General features: G+C 43.4%; 1 protein-coding gene across 1 annotated transcript in view; it reads left to right on the forward strand.

Annotated features, from left to right (window-relative positions):
* IQGAP2 (IQ motif containing GTPase activating protein 2) overlaps positions 1-21,247 on the forward strand; it is a 297,690-nt gene that overhangs the window by 30,393 nt on the left and 246,050 nt on the right. The window contains exon 2 of the mRNA XM_059061419.2: positions 17,588-17,687. Within this exon, the coding sequence (XP_058917402.1) occupies positions 17,588-17,687 (100 nt within the window). The remainder of the gene's footprint in view (positions 1-17,587; positions 17,688-21,247) is intronic.

Genomic DNA, 21,247 nt, shown 5'->3' on the forward strand with positions numbered 1-21,247 from the left:
CCAACACAGCCAAAAATAAATAAATAAATAAATTTAAAGAAAAAACAAAACTGGTGGGAACTCTAGGAACAGTGTTTGAGACCTGGATGTGATTGTTATTGACCTTATTAAGTACTTTATTTAGATCTTTATTTTTTTAAAAAAAACAACGTCCAAGTGGATGGAATTAGGACAGAGCATGTTAAATTTTTGAAAGTGTTTTTCTTTAAATTAAGCTAATCTTAAGCCATTAATGCTGTTAAGGAGACGATAGGTTTTAAAGTACTCCTATTGGGCAGATAAGGAAGTAAAACCCAGAGAGGATTAAGTGACTTGCTCAAGGTGGTTTCTCCCAGACCTTGAACCTTCATCTGTATGACCTCCTGGAAGTGGGTTCTGTCATAGATCATCAGTTCTATGTACTTTCTAGAAATAAAAGAAAGTAGAAATACAAGAAGTACAAGAAAGAAAACATCTCTTCTCTGCTATAGTTTAGCAGTAGTTCTTGTCTTGAAAAGAAAATTAGACCAGAGAGATACCTTTTCTAATTTGAAATGCTTTGGTTCTATGAAACTGGTTGAAGAGGCTCAATTCGATTCAAGATGTTTCTGGTGAGCCCTCTAGATATTTCTGAATTCATCACTGTGAGGCCTAAGGTGTCCCGTGTCTTTCGGACTCTCCCAATGGTCTGTGACCAACAGGGTCTGCTGTTCTGTGCCTGTGTGAATTGATGGATGAGTCCCCCGAGCCCAGCTGTCTGTCTGTCTTGCTGAGACGCAGCCGAGCACTGCTTAAGGGTGAGGTGAGGAAGCTGGAATGCCGGCCTGTGTGTCTCAGTTCTGCTGCTTGCCAGCTGTGGATGCTGGGCAAGGATAATGATGATGACAATAATAATAACAGAACCCACCTCATAGGGCTGTGGATGTTAAATGAGTTAACATTGGCAAAGAAGTGAGAACAGTGCCTGGCATATAGAAAGTGCTGTGTAAGCATTTGTTTTCAAATGTGATAAAATATACATAACATAAATCTACCATTTTAACCATTTTTAAGTGTACATTTCTGTTATTAAGCACATTCATATTGTTGTGCAGCCATTGCCACCACCCAACTCCAAACTGAATGGGAAGCTGAAACACTGTCCCCATTCAACACTAGAGCTCTGCTTTCTCCCCTCTCTGCAGCCCCTGACCATCACCGTTCCACTTCTTGTCTCTCTGATTTTGGTACCTACTCTATCTACCTCTACTCTAGACACCTTGGCTCGTGCCAAGTACTTACTAAGAACCAAAGAACTTTGGGGTTTACAGGCTGGAGTGTGTACAGAACAGGTTTGCTCAGTTTTATATAGGAAACTGGCGTAAACCTACCTTCCAAGAGCGCTATACAGCTTGAATGTAGAACAGACTTGGAGCATCCAGATGAAAACGAGATGTGGGAAACAAGATGGAATGAGAAAGTTCTGGTTTCTCTTTGCCCAGCATTTTTTCCTCTCGACGTGCTTCCCTACTTCATGAGCACAATGACAGTGGGTGCTGTGCGCACCGATGCGTTAAGAGGGTCAGGTCATTGTGGATTACAGCGAGGGGTGGTGATACGGGGCTTAGCCAGACTCCAGCGCTGCAGGAATAGCGGGTGGAGGGCCTTGGACGAGATGCTTCCTGGGAATGACACCTCCCAGCTGGTTCTCAAAGCCACCTGCACACGTGCAAGCCAAGCAAGAGCTGAGCTGGCGTCGACGCGGGGAGCTGTCCGGGGAGGCTGCATGAGCCCTTCGCGCTGGGTACACATGGCACATCTGCTTGGAATGCCAGTTTAACTAAGTTTGGAGGCGGGGACTCCTTATATTTTAATACTGAACCACAGATCAGATGTGGAGTAGAATGCAACATGGATGATTCTTTTTAAGAGTGAATCTGAAATTAGACAATTCATGCTTATTGGGCTTTGAGCTGTGCCCCTACATACTTCCCTTCACCCCCAATTCTTTCTGTGTGTTTACTCTCTTCTGCATTTAGGGTTACTTTTCTACCGAAGAGCTCATTAAATATGCAGTGTGGGAAGCCTAGGTTCGTGTGGAGGGTCAAGAGAGGGCTCAGGGGCTTCCCTGGTGGCGCAGTGGTTGAGAAACCGCCTGCCGATGTAGGGGACACGGGTTCGTGCCCCGGTCTGGGAAGATCCCACATGCCGCGGAGCGGCTGGGTCCGTGAGCCATGGCCACTGAGCCTGTGCATCCGGAGCCTGTGCTCTGCAACGGGAGAGGCCACAACAGTGAAAGGCCCGTGTACCACAAAAAAAAAAAAAAAAAAAAAAAAAAAAGAGAGGGCTCAGAAGGGCGGGCTTGCCTCTCTTGCAAAGCTGTGTTCTCCACCTGTCAGCTGTGATCTGGGACACATGATTTAGCTGTCCCAAGTTTCCATTTCCACATCTGTAAAGTGGGAATAATACCAGTGTCACAGGATCGCTGTGGGTTAAACACAGTAATACTAGTGCCGGGAAAAACTGTGTCGTGGAAGTACTCTGGTGGCCATGGAAATGTGGGTGTTTAGAAGCCAGAGCTCACCAGCGGCTTCTCCCAGACCCTCTGCTTGTCCCTGTCCCAAGTCATTTGTGTAGCAAGGCTTCTATGTGCTGTGACTCTCAGGCTTCTTTCTTTTCTTTCTGGACCTCTTCTCTCTGCCCTTCATCCACCACCACCACCACCACCCCACCACCACCCCCGCTCCCCTTTCAGATGCCTCTTTTTCTTCCCAATGTGATATCAAGAGGGAGGGAAGGCTGGGTTAGGGGCGGGTCTGGAGCTGCCCAAGACCATTCCAAAGGAGCCCACCTCGGAGGGCAAACAACCATGTGGTGTGCTGCTTAAGTCTCTGACACGTGGAGGCATCAGGATGGCAGTGGATGGAGCCCTAGGAGAGGGCATGGGGCAGCAAGGATTTTGAAGAGCAGATCTAGAGCTGTTTCTTTCTTTTTTTTAATTGAAGTATAGTTGATTTACAATGTTATGTTAATTACTGCTGTACAGCAGAGTGATTCAGTTATACATACACACACACACACACACACACACACACACATTCTTTTCTTTAATATTCTTTTCCATTCTGGTGTATCACAGGATATTGAATATAGTGCTAACCCCTACCTCCCAGTCCATCCCCCCAACTCCCTCCCCCTTGGCAGCCACCAGTCTGTTCTCTATGTCTGTGATTCTGTTTCTGTTTCATAGATACGTTCATTTGTGAAATATTTTAGCTTCCACGTGTAAGTGATAGCATATGGTATTTGTCTTTCTGTGACTTACTTCACTTAGTATGATGATCTCTAGTTGCATCCATGTGGCCGCAAATGGCATTACTTCATTCTTTTTTTATGGCCGAATAGTATTCCATTGTATATATGTACCATATCTTCTTCATCCATTCATCTGTCAATGGACATTTAGGTTGTTACCATGACTTGCCTATTATGAATAGTGCTGCTATGAACACAGGGGTGCATGTATCTTTTTGAATTATAGTTTTGTCTGGATATATGCCCAGGAGTGGGATTGCTGGATCGTATGGTATTTCTATTTTTAGTTTTATGAGGAACCTCCATATTGTTTTCCACAGTGGCTGCACCAACTTACATTCCCACCAACAGTGTAGGAGGGTTCCCTTTTCTCCACATAGGGCTATTTCATGAATCTCCATCCCTGCTTCCCATGGATGCAACTTTGCACATGTTCCAAGAAAAAAACAAATCCTTGTTGACTCTGAATACTGATGAATGGTAGAATAAGGAACTTGGTTTGAGTATTTAAATTAATAGTACAGTAATTTATGTCCCTGATTTAACAACTAATGCCAAATGCACTATATATGGAACTACATAGGAGATTATGTGTGTTATCAGGTAGATGTGCCAGGTTAACTTTGTTGAAAGAGCTTTTATTTATAGAATCAAACTCTGCCCAGCTCCTTAATGATGAGCTATCATCTGATCTTCCCACTGTCATCACACAACCTGAACTCCTTTCAACTACACGGCTCAGAAACAGCTATACAACATCCTGGCTCCTCTCAAGAAGTTCAGAGACCTGGAAGTGTGGGGAGGGGAAGAGTGGAGACTTGGAGGGCTGAGCAATGGGACAGGAGACAGAGCACAAAGGTGCATCTTGAAAGTGCACATGCAACTTCTTCATGCTTCTTGTCTTCTCTAGTTGTGTTACCCACCCAACTTTCTCTCCCCTCCCTCAAAACCTGACTTCAAACTCAATCTAGAAAACTGGCTCTGCGTAATCGTACCATTGAATACTCTCTTCTCTTCCCCTTGATTTTTCTCTTCTTTGTCCTGTCATTAGTTGGCCCTTTCCCCAAAGGTGTTCTAAAATTTTCTCCAATGTTAAATGTTTTCTGTTAGATTGTAAACTGTTAAGGGCACAGAATCCTTTCTCCCGCCTCATCCCATCTCTTCCCTCCACCCCTGATGTGCGCTGTGACTATTTCACTGCTAGTTAGAGACTTTGCTACTTACCAAAAGAAACACATTCTGTTGTTGTTGTATTCATTGGTTTTAATTATAAGTCACTTGGAAGGCATTTTAGGACTCTGCATCTCCATAATCGTCTGCCAGCATTTTGCACCTAACTGATCAATTGCATGAATAAGTTTCCATCCTCACTTGGCTTCATAAACGTGGATGTGTCTGCTGCAGAAATGCTAGCAGGGCTCTCCTCTCTGGCGTAGAAACAATGGCTTAATTCTGAAATTGTATTCAGGTTTTCTAAGGAACTAGTGCTGATACCCAATTTGGCTTTCTTCTCTCGTCTACATCAGACCAGTGGTGCAAGGGGATTTACATATAGTACCATGGGCCAGTCCCCAGGCAGAAAAGAAATGCCAGGGGAGATCAGTTATTCATCTAAGTCCGAAGCAGAAGAGCATGAATTATATTTAAGGTGGTTGCTGTCCTGGCTGCTATATAAAGTTTTTTGAGCTTTGGACTAAAGAATTGTAATTTCTAAAAACTTTGGTGTTTTTCATTATGTTTATAAATGCATCCATTTTTCTAAATTTGGGACCCTGTACTTTCTATGAGCAGTAGTTCTGCGTGGTAGAACAAAAAGCACACAACAAGCCAAAAGCAAAATGTTTTCAGCTTTGTTGCCCAAGTGGGGTAAATTCTTTCCCACAAGAGAGTCGTTCCCAGGGTACTTGATCCACTTTCCAAGTAGTATACAAAAATCACAGTTTCTATACATTCTCTTCAGCCTGCAAACTCGATGTTCCCTTCACCCACTCTTGGCAACTCCACTCCATTCCCGCATCGGCCATTCCAGCTCCTCCTGCTGTTCCCTGTATTGTTGACCTAGAAGAATAAAAATATGTTTGCTCTAATATAATAGGGTACCTCCAAAAGTTCAGTAAAAACTAAACAGAAGCCAAGAGTTGGTTTTGAATACAAACCAGCTCTGTAATCTACGAGTTCTGGAACCTTGAGCAAAACACTTACCCCATTTTAGCCTTGCTCAAGTGGAGGTAATAATACTTGTCCATCTATCTGATGGGGCTGTGGCAGTCATATGATCTAACTGATGTGGTAGCACTTTATAAATGTAGATGAATTCTATGAGGCCAAAAGCTGGTTGAAGTCCTGCTCTTTGATGTTGGTGTCATCTGCAGCATTTTATGATTTCTCACAAATCCAGTATCTCACAAACCCTGAATGTGTGAGCTGATGCTGATTTTCATACTCTGTTAAAAGTCAGAGATGCTTCTTGCTCATTAAAACTAGCCTAGGGCTTCCCTGGTGGCGCAGTGGTTGAGAGTCCGCCTGCCGATGCAGGGGATACGGGTTCGTGCCCCGGTCCGGGAGGATCCCACGTGCCGCGGAGCGGCTGGGCCCGTGAGCCATGGCCGCTGGGCCTGCGCGTCCGGAGCCTGTGCCCCGCAACGGGAGAGGCCACAACAGTGAGAGGCCCGCATACCACACAAAAAAAAAAAAAAAAAAAAACTAGCCTAAACTGCTTTAGTCCAAAGTCAAGTTGAAATGAATTCTGTAGCCGTGACTATATTGCCAACATACCTCCATTTGCATAGTATGATCCATTGGAGAGCTGAATTTTTGGCATGCTTTAAAAATTGACTGTCCTGGGCTTCCCTGGTGGTTCAGTGGTTAAGAATCTGCCTGCCAATGCAGGGGACACAGGTTTGAGCCCTGGTCCAGGAAGATCCCATGTGCCACTGAGCAACTAAGCCCATGTGCCACAACTACAGCCTGTGCTCTGGAGCCCACGTGCTGCAACTACTGAGCCCAAGTGCCACAACTACTGAAGCCTGTGCGCCTAGAGCCTGTGCTCTGCAACAAGAGAAGCCACCACAATGAGAAGACTGCACACCGCAACGACAGAGTAGCCCCTGCTCGCTGCAACTAGAGGAAGCCCCTGTGCAGCAATGAAGACCCAACGCAGCCAAAAATAAATAAATAAATAAAATTTAAAAAAAAAATTGACTGTCCTGAATCATGTGTTCATTCACACTCACTAACAAACAGCATATGCTTGCATTAATAGTACCCTTCTGTTCTACATCCTAGCCTTCTGAGTCTGTTTTATTAAAGTCCTCTTCTAAATACACGTTTAAAGTCAGCTCCTTGTATACCCCTACAATAGTGGGGTGCCTCCATGTTGTTTCCTTGTTAATTACACAAACTTGTCTTTATGGACATTGGCCCAGGGGTTGCCTTTCTGGTGCAGAGCCATGTGCAGTCTCCACATCCACCATCTGAAGTCACTAAATGAGTTGGCTGCTCTCTGTTGACTTCCTTTTTCTTCCCCCGTACCAGGCTCTTCTTCATCCTGTTCGTCCTGTTGCCAAATTGTGCTCTTGTAAAGCATACCCGTGTTTTTCTTCTAGTTCAGTCTTGTAAGGTTTCATGTCACATAGGTCTGCTGCAGCCTTCTCTTTGTTTTCCAGCTTAGGTCCTCTTCTGTTCATTCCCTTTCACTTACCTCTATCCCTGCCTCTTCTCTCTCGTGAGCTTAGCACACCTTCCAACAGAGTGTGGTGCCATTAATCATCTTCCTCTCCGCTGTCTTTGAACTTCTTTGTGTGTGTGTGTGTGTGTTACACAATAAAGCTGACTAAATATTCATCATAAATTTTAAGGCCTGTGATTCTTTTCTAGAAGTTCAAATGGGTCAGTTAGTTGCATGAAAGGTATCTTTCTCAATGAAACTGGCATTAAGGCTTATTCCTCATCATATTTTAAACATCTTTCTGGGCTTCTCTGGGGGCACAGTGGTTGGGAATCTGCCTGCCAATGCAGGGGACACGGGTTCGTGCCCCGGTCCGGGAGGATCCCACATGTCGCGGAGCGGCTGGGCCCGTGAGCCATGGCCGCTGAGCCTGTGCGTCCGGAGCCTGTGCTCTGCAAAGGGAGAGGCCGCAGTAGTGAGAGGCCCGCGTAGAGCAAAAAATAAAAAATAAAAAATAGTAATAATAATCATACAACAGCTTCATGAGGGTAGATGGCATTATTCCCATTTTTCAGATGAGGAGACTGAGTGTCTAGTTAACTCTTTAAAAATATTTATTTATTTATTTGGCTGCATTGGGTCTTAGTTGCAGCACGCAGGCTTCTCTCTTTCTCTCTAGTTGTGGCGTGCAGGCTTAGTAGTTGTGGTGCACAGGCTCCGGAGTGCGTGGGCTCAGTAGTTGCAGCTCCTGGGCTCTCTAGTTGTGACGTGTAGGCTCTAGAGTGCGGGCTTAGTTGCCCCACAGCATGTGGGACCTTAGTTTCCCAACCAGGGATCAAACTGTGTGCCCTGCATTGGAAGGCAGATTCTTAACCACTGGACCACCAGGGAAGTGCCTAGTTAACTCTTTCATAACTGAGTGTGACAGTGTTATAGGCACCCAAAACCACTGCTCTTTCGTCTCAGCACCCCCTTCCCCTTTTTAAAAATCAGGTATCTTTGTAAGTTTAGGCAGAAATTCACCTTTGGGGGGAAAAGAGGAGTAAGTAAAATGGGGGAGGGTGCTTCAGATAAAACATGGTAAATTTTCTCAAATGTGTTCTCAGCATTTATTGACCATATGACTTTGCGTATGATGTGATGTATCATGTAAGTAGCATCATTTAGTTTTTTGTTTTGATCTTGTTTCAACTCTTGCATTCCTGATACAGTCTAACTTGGCAGTACTGAATATTATCTTTATTTTTTCCTTCATTGGACTACATTTGAGGTTTCTGCATCTCTAAGAAATAAGCCTGTAATTTTACTGTCTGTACTTTCTCAAGATAATAGCACTAATTGATGTGGTTTCCAGTAGGAAAAATAAAGTCACATAAATCTATCTGCTGATTAATGAGATATCAGTCATACCATTAATAATACCCTCAGAAGAGCCTAATGGCCACTGGGCCAGTCATCAAACATTTACATGCAGGGAGGCAGCAGGACTTGGGGAGAGTAGAAAGATCAGAACTTTGGAATCAGAGTTCTTTCAGATCCCAATTCAGCCACTGAATTGTCGTTAAGATCTTAGAATTACCTAAACCTAAATGACCGAACCTCTCTGAGTTTTTTTCCCACCAGAAAAGGGGAGATTCAAATTCCTATCTTAAAGGGGGATAAGCGATAATATATGTAAAGTATCTGGCACATAGTAAGTGATCATTATGTGTTAATCCTTTCTGTCTGCTACTTTTCATGCACGTATCACAAAGTGCTCACATGAATGAGAGAAAGACAACATAGGCGTCTGAAACGCAGAGAAGACTCACAGCCAAGAGGCTGTTTTGTTTTCTTGCACTTACCTTTGAACTATTTGTGATTTATTATTTCTTTTCTCCTAATTTTCAAGGAAAAATTAGGCCAAGCTGCTCTATTCTATTGTCTTCTAAGACTCCTAGCTTTGTGGCAATACCCTCTGATATTCTGGGTTATTTGGAGTAGCTTGAGGGGACAGAGACAGGGTATTACCAGTGACTTGCTACTTCTTGAGAACAGCCCAGGAACTGTCATTACATAACCTACTAAGTCTGTTTAACAGTTGTAAAATAGCATCATTCCCATGAAGTATTAAAGTTTAGGTAAACATCTATGTCCTTAAAATATTCATTATCTGTAGAAAACAGGGAGAATCATCTTAGGACTGGTTGTAAATAATTTGGAGCATTTTTGCACTGAGCATCTTTTTTTTTTTTTTTTTTTTTTTTGCAGTATGCGGGCCTCTCACTGTTGTGGCCTCTCCCATTGCGGAGCACAGGCTCCGGATGCGCAGGCTCAGCGGCCATGGCTCACGGGCCCAGCCGCTCCGCGGCATGTGGGATCTTCCCGGACCGGGGCACGAACCCGTGTCCCGTGCATCGGCAGGCGGACTCTCAACCACTGTGCCACCAGGGAAGCCCTGCACTGAGCATCTTAAGCACAAAAAGTTCATATCCAAGGGAAATGAGCTGAATATCTTTCCCTTCCTTTAAAAATAATAGAAGCTCATCCAGACTAAAGATTTTTATAATTCCTTCTATAATTTTAACTCTTGGGGTTAAAAAGTCTTAAACTGGCCTTGGAAACTTGACACTCCATTCTTCCTTACTGAGATCTGTGTGGGGATGATAAAGTGTGTAGGAGCAGGCAGTGAGCAAATGGAATTTTCCCTGTGCCTACTTGGTAGCAAAAGAGATGGTTTTTGTCCCCAAAATGTTTTTTTGCAATTATAATTGACTACAGAATCCCAAATCTGAGAATCATTGCTTTTAATTCTTCTCCCAAATTGAGCAAAGTTCCAAACAGACCCCTCCCTCCCATCCCAGACTTCAGGTTGGCCCATCTTTGTATATGGGCCTTAACATCTTCATGGTCTGCTTTGAGTTTCCAGATTATTAAAAAAAAAAAAAAAAAAAAAAAAAAAAGACATTCTTGTTCACATTTGCACAGTGGCCCAGAATTAATTTTACCCCCATGTGTGAGATGTAGAAGTGAAGTCCTGTTCTGAAAAGGTGTCTTGGGTTTTGAGATCCAGCCTTGTTAGAAACAGATGGCTTCTTAGGCGCTCAAGTATGATCACATTCTTGGGGGGAAAAGTTTGGGACCTTTTGTATCAAAGTGGGATCAAAGAACTCTTTTTCATATGTGGATCTTAAAGCTATGTACATTTAAATCATGTTTGCAGAAAGGGGTAAACTTTTCACAAAGCCTGAAATGTTTCTCGTTTTTCTGAGTAATTACGACAAAGAAGCTATCTAACTCTTCTGGGCCTTAATAACCTCACTTGAAAAAGGACATTGGTAGCCAATCAGAGACTGTAATGCTTGTAAGGAAGCATTTCCCCACGTAGGAAATTCTCTTTCTAATGCTGAACTTGAAGATTTAGGGCTTTAGAGGAGGTGGCCACAGTCCCTTAATGCCATATGTAACCTGAATATCCTCTGAAGTTGTGTGTTGATTTATAACTCTGGAGAGTTCTTAGGAAAGGTGTGGAGGGCAGGCTTCAGATTCAGTTCTCCTTCCCTTGGGATCTGGACAGTATGACTGTATTACCATCAGGGCTTGGAATTAGTTGGACTAAATTTAAGAAGGACATAGCATCTCTGCCCATCAAGCACAAAATTGAGCATGCCAATCAGCAGACTTTACTGATCACCTACTATTTACCTGGCACTTCGTAAGGATGTGGAGATGGATGGGCTGTGAGCCCATGCACTCAGTGTCTTATAACTTCCATGGCTTGATGAAATCTTCAATGTCTTTAACAGGTGGAATGACAATCTCTATTGTTGTTTCATATTCTTTAGGGTGCCTGGGAATACGTTTCGGGTTGCTAAGGACTTCAACCCCAGGTTTGCCTACTTTCAAAAGAAAATTCAGTTTAGGGAAGTTTGATCATGTGGTCCTTTAAGGCTTAAGATTAAGTAGCTACGAAATGCTTCAGGAAGCTGGTAGGAAGCCAGAATATATCACGGGTCAGTTTACTGAGTATCAGCTTACTGGAAATCTTGGACTTGGGGTTCTCTCATTTTTTGTATCCTACCCCTGTAACCTGCCCCAGTTTTAGGGTTTCGGAATCAGTTCTCTTCCTTGGGGTATACATCTCTGGTAACCGTAAGTTCTGAGAGGGAGGAGATACCCATTTAGGTGTAAAGGCAGTCTGAACTCTTACAAGATGGTTCAGTACATGTTTGAATTGAATGACCTACCTGAGGATATTCAGGGTTCCTTACAGAAATTTTGAGTTACACAAAACAACAACGTGTCCATAAAATGCTAAACTATGGCATGTTTCTATGAATTGATGATTCATATTATATTCTTAATCTGCTTTTTCTTAAATAATACTGTTTTATAAAATGGAGATTCCCAACCCTGGTTTTGTGATTCTTGCTAACCTTCCCGCCAGTATATCCCTACTTATCTAAGCATCCTGTAAGTATGCCAATGTTTTAGTAGTTTAACTCTAATAAAAATTTCATGAGGGACTTAGTGTGTCATACTTGTCACTTGTGTCCAGTCCCTAGAACAGACTGGCACAAAGCAGCCACTGTAATATTTGTTGAACAAATGAATAAATTTTAATACAAAGGAGATGGTGGCCTTGGTGGCCTTGTGTGAAGGGAGCAAGTAGAGTAGCTGAAGTGAACAAGTGACCACGCCAACTCCTTCATGAATAAGGTAGGTCTTGGGCTATTTTCCCGGTGGATTTTGTGGGTGTCCTTTGAAAAATGATCTCCTTAGGTTCCTTCTGTCTCTAACCTTATAGTTCTATTTCAAAACCTTTTCTACAGACTCATTCTGTTCCTCAAACCTCTGAATAAACCCAATAATGCAATTTCCACAGAATGTGATTGCTTTACCACCTTTTAGCCAATGTCAGCTAACCTAACAGAAAGTGTTTTGTGAGTTGCTAATACTTCAGGAAGTTGTTCTTCACAACGAATGTCCTCGTGTTTCTTAGGGTTCAAGGCAGCAAGTAAAGATGAACTTTAGAGAAAGTCTCAGTTAATCAATTTGCTTTAAAATAAAAGCAACTCTGAAGGCACTTCAGTGATCTTCCCTTGGGCTTGGCAGTGACAAGCGCCTTCCGCAGCTCCTTCAGATTCAGCAACAGCATGGCACTGGGCAAAGAACAGGGGCTGAGGTGCTGAGGGACCTCAGTTCCAGCCCTGGCTCTGCCATTGACCCAGCAGTAACTGTAGGCGATCCCTTCCCCCTTGCATGACCCCCTTCTCCTCAATTGTAAGAAAGAGTTAGTTCCTATCTTTCAGGGAGATGATGAAAAGCACACAATAACATGGAAAGGTGCTTCATAGGCAATAAAGTCATGCTTAAGTGTATTCTTTTATCAGCTCCGTGATGGCTTTTTATTTTTTATTTTTTTTAACATCTTTATTGGAGTGTAACTGTTTTACAATGGTGTGTAAGTTTCTGCTTTACAACAAAGTGAATCAGCTATACATATACATATGTTCCCATATCTCTTCCCTCTTGCATCTCCCTCCCTCCACCCTCCCTATCCCGCCCCTCTAAGTGGTCACAAAGCACAGAGCTGATCTCTCTGTGCTATGCGGCCGCTTCCCACTAGCTATCTGTTTTACATTTGGTAGTGTGTATATGTCCATGCCACTCTCTCACTTCGTGATGGCTTTTTAAATGGCAGTGTCATCCACGCCAGTGGCTCTTATTAGAAGTTGCTACTTAGTAAATATTGAGTAATGCAGAAATATTTGCAGGCAACCTCTGTGGCCCAGAGGGATCTGCTTTTGTCATGATTAAGACATTCTCACACTCGTAACCTTGGCTTAAGCTTTGACAATAGGTTATGAAGGAAAGAAGGTGACACTGAAGTGTGTGTGGTCGCAAGGGTAGTAGCCAGGTATGCGATCCAGTGGGCCAGGTCAGGAGGGAAGGAAGGGATGTGTAAAAAGAAGCCCCATGAGGGAAAACATTTTTTGTTTTGTTCACTGCCCCGTCCCTGGTGCTTTGACTCATGCCTGGCTCATAGAATCTGTGAATTGAATCTGAGTCTAGTAAAGTCTATAGAATGGCACTGTATTCGCTCCATCAATGACCACGTCCTTTATTCAGTGTAAATAGGCAAATAAAACTACCCCACGTAGATACTTTAAGGCCCATTTGTTACTCTTTCCTGATAAAAGATTATTTGTTCATCAGATATTTGAATGGAGCATGCAGCCTGTGCAGGGAAGTGTGCTGCACACCGTGGGGACACAGATTTGTCTTCTAGGAGTTTACTGTTAAACGAAGCAGTGCAGGAGGTACTGGTACCAAACGCAGGTTTGTGTGCCCCACACACAGTGAGGCCAAACAAACCGAAACGTGGGAGTTTGGAGCAGAGAAAGGTTTATTGCAGGACCAAGCAAGGAGAACAGGTGGCTCGTGCTCACAACCCCAAAACTCTCTGATGTTTTTCGGGGAGATGTTCTTATAGGCAGAATTTGGGGTGAGGGCTGAAGACTGTGTGGCTTTCTTCTTCTTCTAGTGGTGAGGTAACAGGGCGGTGCTCTAGGAATCTTGTGCTCAGCCTGAAGTTACCATCCTCCACCTGGGTGGGGGCCTTAGTTCCTGTAGAAGAACTCAAAGATATATATGTTTTTAAATTTATTTATTTTATTTATTTATTTTATTTATTTTATTGTTTCTGGCTGCATTGGGTCTCCATTGCTGCATATGGGCTTTCTCTAGTTGTGGCTCACAGGGGCTACTCTTTGTCGCGGTGCGTGGGCTTCTCATTGCAGTGGCTTCTCTTGTTGTGGAGCACAGGCTCTAGGTACGAGGGCTTCAGTAGTTGTGACATGTGGGCTCAGTAGTTGTGGCTCGCAGGCTGTAGAGCTCAGGCTCAGTGAACTCAAAGATATTGTTATATATATTCCTTGAGGAGGAACCGGGCCCCTGCCCATCGCTGCACTAGAGTTTCTTGACTGCTCCTTCTTTGTTTCTGCATTCCTTCCCTTCCCTGATTAGTAACTGTTTGAGTCTGTCCTTTGGTACTCAGGGAAGGTCTAGGAGGCTAAAATTTTTTTCCTGCAAACAAGAAACAGGGGGACCTGGAAAGGATTTGTACCCGGGAGACTCCCACAGGGTCCTGTCCGGTTTCAGTACCAGGAGAGAGGACAGTGTGAACAGGAATAGTCAGGGGAGACTTTGGAAAGGAAGTGGCCCTTGAGTTGACCCTTAAAGATAGGTAGAGGGGCTTCGCTAGTGGCACAGTGGTTAAGAATTTGCCTGCCAATGCAGGGGACACGGATTCAAGCCCTGGTCCGGGAAGATCCCACATGCCACAGAGCAACCAAGCCCGCGAGCCACAACCTCTGAGCCCACATGCCACAACTACTGAAGCCTGTGCGCCTAGAGCCCGTGCTCCGCAACAAGAGAGGCCACCACAATGAGAAGCCCGCGCACTGCATCGAAGAGTAGCCCCCGCTTGCCGCAACTAGAGAAAACCTGCGTGCAACCCATGCGTGCAACCCATGCAGCCAAAAATAAGTAAATTAATTAAATAAATAAATTTATTAAAACAAACAAACAAACCAAGACAGAATTCCATCAGCTATGGCCAAAACGTTGCAGTGGTGATTTAAAGCTTTGTGGGGAGAGTGTGTTTTAATTCAAACGTTAAGTCAGATCTTCTCTTTGGACGGGGTGATGTCAATTTGAGAGCCCCCCAGCAGCTCTGGGCTGGTAGGATCCTGCATGGCTTGTGGAGGCAGTTGGGGGGCAGAGGCCTGGGAGCCAGCACTGCTGGTGCTTCCACCTCCTTCTGGGTGGGCTGGTTGAGGCTGGAGGGAAGCAGCAGCCAAGAAGGAAGGTGGTCGTGAGAGTGGCCCCACTTTTACCTCTGAGGAGGGCAAAACAACCAGGTGAACTCCGACTAAGAGTTTTCTATTGCTTTCAAGCTTTAACATGCTGAAGGTACCGTAAAATGAAAATATTCTATCAGAAATGGGAGGCAGTCTTTAGACGGAAATTAAAATGAGAAGCTGGTAATCATGGGGGGGTGCTGGGGATTAACTGTTAGGAACAGTGGAGATGGAGGATTAGCTGATGCTACGCGGGCATGCTGGGAATCTTCTAAGAAAACCCAGGATGAGAAGATCATAATTTCAAAGTATATTCATGGCAGGATGATGGTTAGCTCCCTTACTAAAGATTCACTGGAAGATAATTGTTGAGCAAATATTTGAGTGCCCTCTCCGTGCAAGGAACCACATAAAAGATGAAGCGAAAGAGTCGTTTCCTCTAAAGAATCCCCGGTCTGGAGAGGGAGATGTGACCCAGTTACAGTGGGGGCTTCCACGATGAGTGATATAATAGAAATGTGGACCAAGGCGCTGAGGACTGGGGATGGATTCTGACTTCGAGATCCACAGAAGTTTGCTCAGGAAGATAGAGGTGTCACACACAGGCGGGACGGTGGCTTTCTAGACAGAGAGATGGTGGAGAGCGGAAGAACTCAAACTTAAAAGGGAGTGGTTTGGGCCTGGAACGTGGTGCTGCCAGGAAGGGTGGCTGAACTGTCGGCTTCAGGTAGGGGAGGGGAGAGAATGTGTTTTCTTCCTGAACTTTGTTCTGTAAGAAGTGGGGATCCATCGAAGGTTTGGAGAGGAAGGATAGCATCAATAGAACTGTATGTTAGAAAGATGCTTCTGGGGACAGTGAGGAGAATGGATGGAGGAGGGGTGGCGACCAGGGGGCTGTTTGAGGGCTGTTGCAAGAGTCCAGGGGAGAGATGTCAAAGGCCTGGGGTCTCCGAGTGGAGGTGCAGAGGAGGGTTGTTCGAGAGCTTCGGTACTTTTCCTAAATCTGAAAGCTCTCTTCTGAAGTTAAATCAGATTCAATTTGTTAAAAAAAAAAAAAAAATGCTTTTGACAAATACAAATCTTCGTTGAGCCCTCTTGGTGTCATTGGTGTGGGCTGAGGTCTCCCCATTTTAAGGAATGGAGCCACAAGGAAACCTGGGAGTCATCAGACGGGGTGGGAATTGGGAAAGTGTTAGTGATCCATGTGGAAACTCCTGCTCCTTTGGCCCTGCTTTTGTTTTATGCCAGCCTGTCCTAGAGCTCTTCCAGCCTCTCCTGCTGATTCTTTTTCTTCCTCACCCATAAACAAAGACATTTCCCAAAGTTCTGTACTTGCTTTTTCCATCCCATCCAAATACTTCTAGCTCTAATGTTTCTGCTCTTTACTTGGGCAAATGGCCTCTCAGCCTGTTTGCTCAGAGGGTAAAGTGGGATAGATTATGCACCTGCCTCAGAGAGAGTTGTGAGACTTGAATGAAATACTGCATAGAAAATGCTGCCTAACCTTGAAGGAAAGTAAGTGCTCAATAAATAAGCATCTAGTACATATTTCCATGCTTACGGTATTCCGTCATTTTCTATATGGATGTAAATTTAATCTCCCCTTTCTTTTGAGTTCTTTGAGGGTTTGGTATTATTTTTTGATCTTAAGTGTCGAGCACTGTACTTGCCCGGAAAGAGTTCAAAATGTGATCTTACCTCCTTTTGTCTGCCAGATTGATGTTTCATATTCCTCATCAGTAGGGCATGGGGTTGGCCTTTCCTAGGGATGGATGGATGACCTTCACATCCTTTTCTCCTCTGCTTGGGACCAGGGGTCCCATTTATGGAACAGCTGACTGGAGCTGGTGGCTGGGGAACAAAAGAGCGACCACGGACGGTCCTGCCCCTCATGACCACAGCCTTGCTGCCTGCACACATTGTCTTCGTTAGATGAGTATCTAACAAACGAGAAACCACATTCATTTTACAACCATCAGACTGAAAGTTCAGGACTGAACAGGAAAAAGGGGTCCTTTTCATGAGAGAAGAGTGTTGTTGCGTAAATAGGCAGCTAAGAGTTGGCTGATGTGACTTCTGGCGGCTGTGGGGTACTGTTGAGCCCGCAGGCAGAGGAAGTGCAGTCAGGAAATGGGGAAGCTGTGCTCTCTACAGAAAAGCAAGGCTGAAGCATGGCAGTTTATAAACTAGGCTTGTGTTGGAATAAAGGGTGTGGGCTTGGAGACTCTGCTCGCTGGCTGTCTCCATGGCTTTTTTCTTTTGGATACCTGTTGGCCAGGGAAAGTTAGCCTTGTAAAGACCAAGAGATAAATGAGGGAGGAATTTTAGTGACTGTGTCATCTGTAAAGTAGGATGTGGGTTGGATGAGAAACCTTAATTCCCTCTAGGAGTGTTAAAACACAGGTCCTTGTAGATTCTTTGTTCCACCCCAGAATTTCGAGGATGGTCCAAACTGAGCCATTGGACCAATTCTACAAGCTTGTTGAGCAAAGTTGTTGCTGGTAGACCATCCTCTAATTGACTTGGGGCTGTCTAAATCCTGTGGCATCATGTCTGTGAAATTTGATTGCTATTCTCCTTCTATTATTTACTGTCAACTTATACTTCAGTATTGCATTTTCTGCTAGAAATAATATAATATTGTAAAATCCAACAGCAAATCTCTTTCTGTGCTTGATGTTTCAATACCCCCATCTCTCATTATTCATTGTTGAGCTGCATATATGTTTTTCCTAGTTGATCGTCTCATTATTTGATGAACACTGCCCTTAACAAGTCATGTGATGTTGTCCTCTATTTCTAGCTATCGTGGACGATGAAAGACTCTCGGCAGAGGAGATGGATGAGAGGAGGCGGCAGAATATCGCGTATGAATATTTGTGCCACCTGGAGGAAGCCAAAAGGTAAGATTCAAGCTTAGTCTATTTGTGCACCTTCTCTTGGAGATGAGCTTTGGGGTACTGTATTTTTAATAACTCACTTGCAGCCTTTTTGGTAGTAAGGTAATGGGAGAAGAACCACCTGTGTTTTGTAAATGGCAGAACTGAGAAAAAGTTGCTACCACAGCCATGGTCAAGGCACTAGGGAGGCAACTGTTCCTTTTTCTTCCTTAGAGCCTCCTAGGAAATCTCTAGACAAATTGCAGATTATTTCAGAATTTCTCATCTCTCTGGCATGGTTGTGGGGAAGCAGCAGAGACTTAAATCAACTTCCTTTTCCTCCAGAGCCTCCTCATATCTTTTCCCCAACTCTACCCCAATGATTATAATTATTACTACTCTTATTAATTAATGTATAATTATATATTCCGATATACCCAGTAGAAAAATAACATTTCAGACTGAAGTCCATCGTTCATTAAGCTGGAGAGTAGGTTTATGATAGCAATCTTCTTTTTAACCCATGGGTGTGTGACCACTTAGATATGTTGTCTCTAAAATCACACTGACTCTTTTAGACTTTTTAGATTACAAGTCAATGTTGGGTTCTCCAAGGAGAAAGTGAAGATAAAGTATTTGCACTTAGGCCTCGGTATCAGGGGAATCAGAACTTTGTCCTTTGCTAAGTGCATACTGCAGTGCCCATATGCCATGGGTTAGATTCTGATTTAATGCTTTGTGCTGTGATCAAGCAACAGTATTGTTTCATGGACAGATATGTTCCAATTCTCTCATCTCTGTAGAAAATAAACATTGAGTTAATGGTCATTGGTGTTAATTATCTCTGATCACTGATAAATATCTACCTACGGAGCTAGAAGAATGAGGTTTCTAATCCATATTTTGTAGAAGAACATTCAGTGACACATGCACTAATTTGGCCTCAAAATTGCTTAAAAGGGGGTTTTCCAAGGTTGTTTAATGTTTTAACAGAGCCTTGTAGCTCTAAGCTCTAAAGGCTCAGTTTTTAAGGTTTTTAATGTGTCTGGAAGTTGACAGGTTGCAAGTCACTGAAGACTCACTGTCAGTCTAAGATTATTAAAAACATGCTTTTTGTCAAATTGTGGCTAAAGTTAGATAGGGAGAGGAATTCACAGACATTCAAAATAAACATGCTGGACTTCCCTGGTGGCACAGTGGTTGGGAATCCACCTGCCAATGCAGGAGACATGGGTTTGAGCCCTGGTCCGGGAAGATCCCACATGCCATGGAGCAACTAAACCCGTGCACCACAACTACTGAGCCTGTGCTCTAGAGCCCACGAGCCACAACTACTGAGCCCACGTGCCACAACTATTGAGCCCATGCACCTAGACCCCGTGCCTCACAAGAGAAGCCACCACAATGAAAAGCCTGCACACCACAATGAAGAGTAGCCTCATTCTCTGCAACTAGAGAAAGCCCATGCACAGCAACGAAGACCCAGTGCAGCCATAAATAAATAAATAAGTTTATTAAAAAAAAATCAGGGCTTCCCTGGTGGTGCAGTGGTTGAGAGTCCGCCTGCCAATGCAGGGGACACGGGTTCATGCCCTGGTCTGGGAAGATCCCACATGCTGCGGAGTGGCTGGGCCCGTGAGCCATGGCCGCTGAGCCTGAGCGTCCAGAGCCTGTGCTCCTCAACGGGAGAGGCCACAACAGTGAAAGGCCCATGTACCGCCAAAAAAAAAAAAAAAATTAAAAAAAAATAAAAATAAAAAATAAATGTAAAAAATCAAAGTAAACATGCTTTCAATGAAAAAGTTTAAGGAGAGTTAGTGGAAACTTCCTCCTGACACGCACTTTGCATTCTAAGTTTTTGCCTCCTGGGTTCTACAAGTGGGGATCAGTGTGACACGAAGGGGAAGGGGTGTGAGTGGGTGTTAGTAGACTGAATTTCCTGGCCTTAGGTCCACCAATTCTGAGCTCTGTGACCTTGGACAGGTCATCTAACCTGTCAGAACTTCAGTTTTGTCTCCCCTGTAAGGGATGATAAAGATGTTACCACTACCTGCCCTACTTACTTCATGGATTTTTTTTGTTTTTTCTTCTAAAAATCAACTAAAAATGTGTAAGTGTTCTGTGAACTATAGTACCAGTCAGATGTATGGTGGTAACATAAGCATAGTTTTCTTCTGAATGTATCAAAGTGGTATCAAGATAGCTTGGAAGCTTGTCATCAAAAATTCTGTAGTTAAATTTTGATTTCAAAAAGACAACATAACAGACTTCCCTGGTGGTGCAGTGGTTAAGAATCTGCCTGCCAATGCAGGGGACATGGGTTTGAGCCCTGGTCCAGGAAGATCCCACATGCCGCGGAGCAACTAAGCCCGTGCGCCACAACTACTGAAGCTCGTGTGCTAGAGCCCATGCTCTGCAACAAAGAGAAGCCACCGCAGTGAGAAGCCCACGCACCGCCACGAAGAGTAGCCTCTGCTCACAGCAACTAGAGAAAGCCCACGCATAGCAACGAAGACCCAATGCAGCCAAAAATAAATAAATTTATTTTTTTTAAAAAAGACAAAGTTTAAAGAAAAAAAAAAAGTCAACGTAACAATTAGCCCAAATTCTTTGAAGAAAGCTTTCTTAGGAATAGTTCTGTTGAAAGAATAGATTGTAAAATACACAGCTTTTCCTCTAGGATGGTTTTCATAAATTTATCTTACAAGGAGACATTAGATGTAATATGTATTTATGAATCTTTTATTAATATCTGAACACTTCTTATGACTTTCAGGGAAGCTGTTTTTTGGTTATGGAGTATGTAAAAATTATGTGGCTATTAATAGATATGTTTGCTATGATTTCAGAAAGCATAGTATACAGAGTTCGATGGTCCTGAACTCAGGAAACAAATGAAGGGGTGAGTTAGTATTCAAAAAGTTATTCATTTGAAAGGGTTTATTGCCTGACTCTTTTACAGTGTTAATGCCTTAGGAATTTATCATACCGGGTTTATTATAGTGCATGCACGTGTGTGTTCATGTGAGTATAGTTGCCTTAGAATATTGAATTTCTACTGAATGGTACACTTAGAATGTGAAAGTTTAGCTAGGAACTGTTTCTTGTTTATTTCAGTTGAACTGACTTTGGTGCATTTCAAGTAGAGATATATTGGGTCTGTCTTTGTGCCTCTATTTTTTTCTTTCCAAGGGTGAGAACTGGAAGGATACCTAGCCTATATGTCCTGTAACTCAAAATTTTTTAAAATTTAGAATTGTAAGAGTCCAGTATATCTTTAATTTTGGTTTTATTACTTTCAAGAGTCTGTGATCATTAATCTCAGACCATTTAAAAGTTGCTTCATTCAGAGGAGGATATCACTACCAACACCATAGAAATAAAAAGGATGTTGACAGAATGCTATAAACAATGATATGCCAACAGATTAGTTAACCTAGATGAAATGTACAGATTCCTAGAAAGACACAAACTACTAAAACTGACTCAAGAAGAAATTTTAAAAACTGAATAGATGTAAAACAAGTAAAAAAGATTGAGTCAATACTCAAAAAAACTTCCCACTCTTCCAAAAAATGTAAGAG

This window comes from Kogia breviceps, chromosome 4, assembly GCF_026419965.1.
Source record: "Kogia breviceps isolate mKogBre1 chromosome 4, mKogBre1 haplotype 1, whole genome shotgun sequence".
Lineage (NCBI taxonomy): Eukaryota > Metazoa > Chordata > Mammalia > Artiodactyla > Physeteridae > Kogia > Kogia breviceps.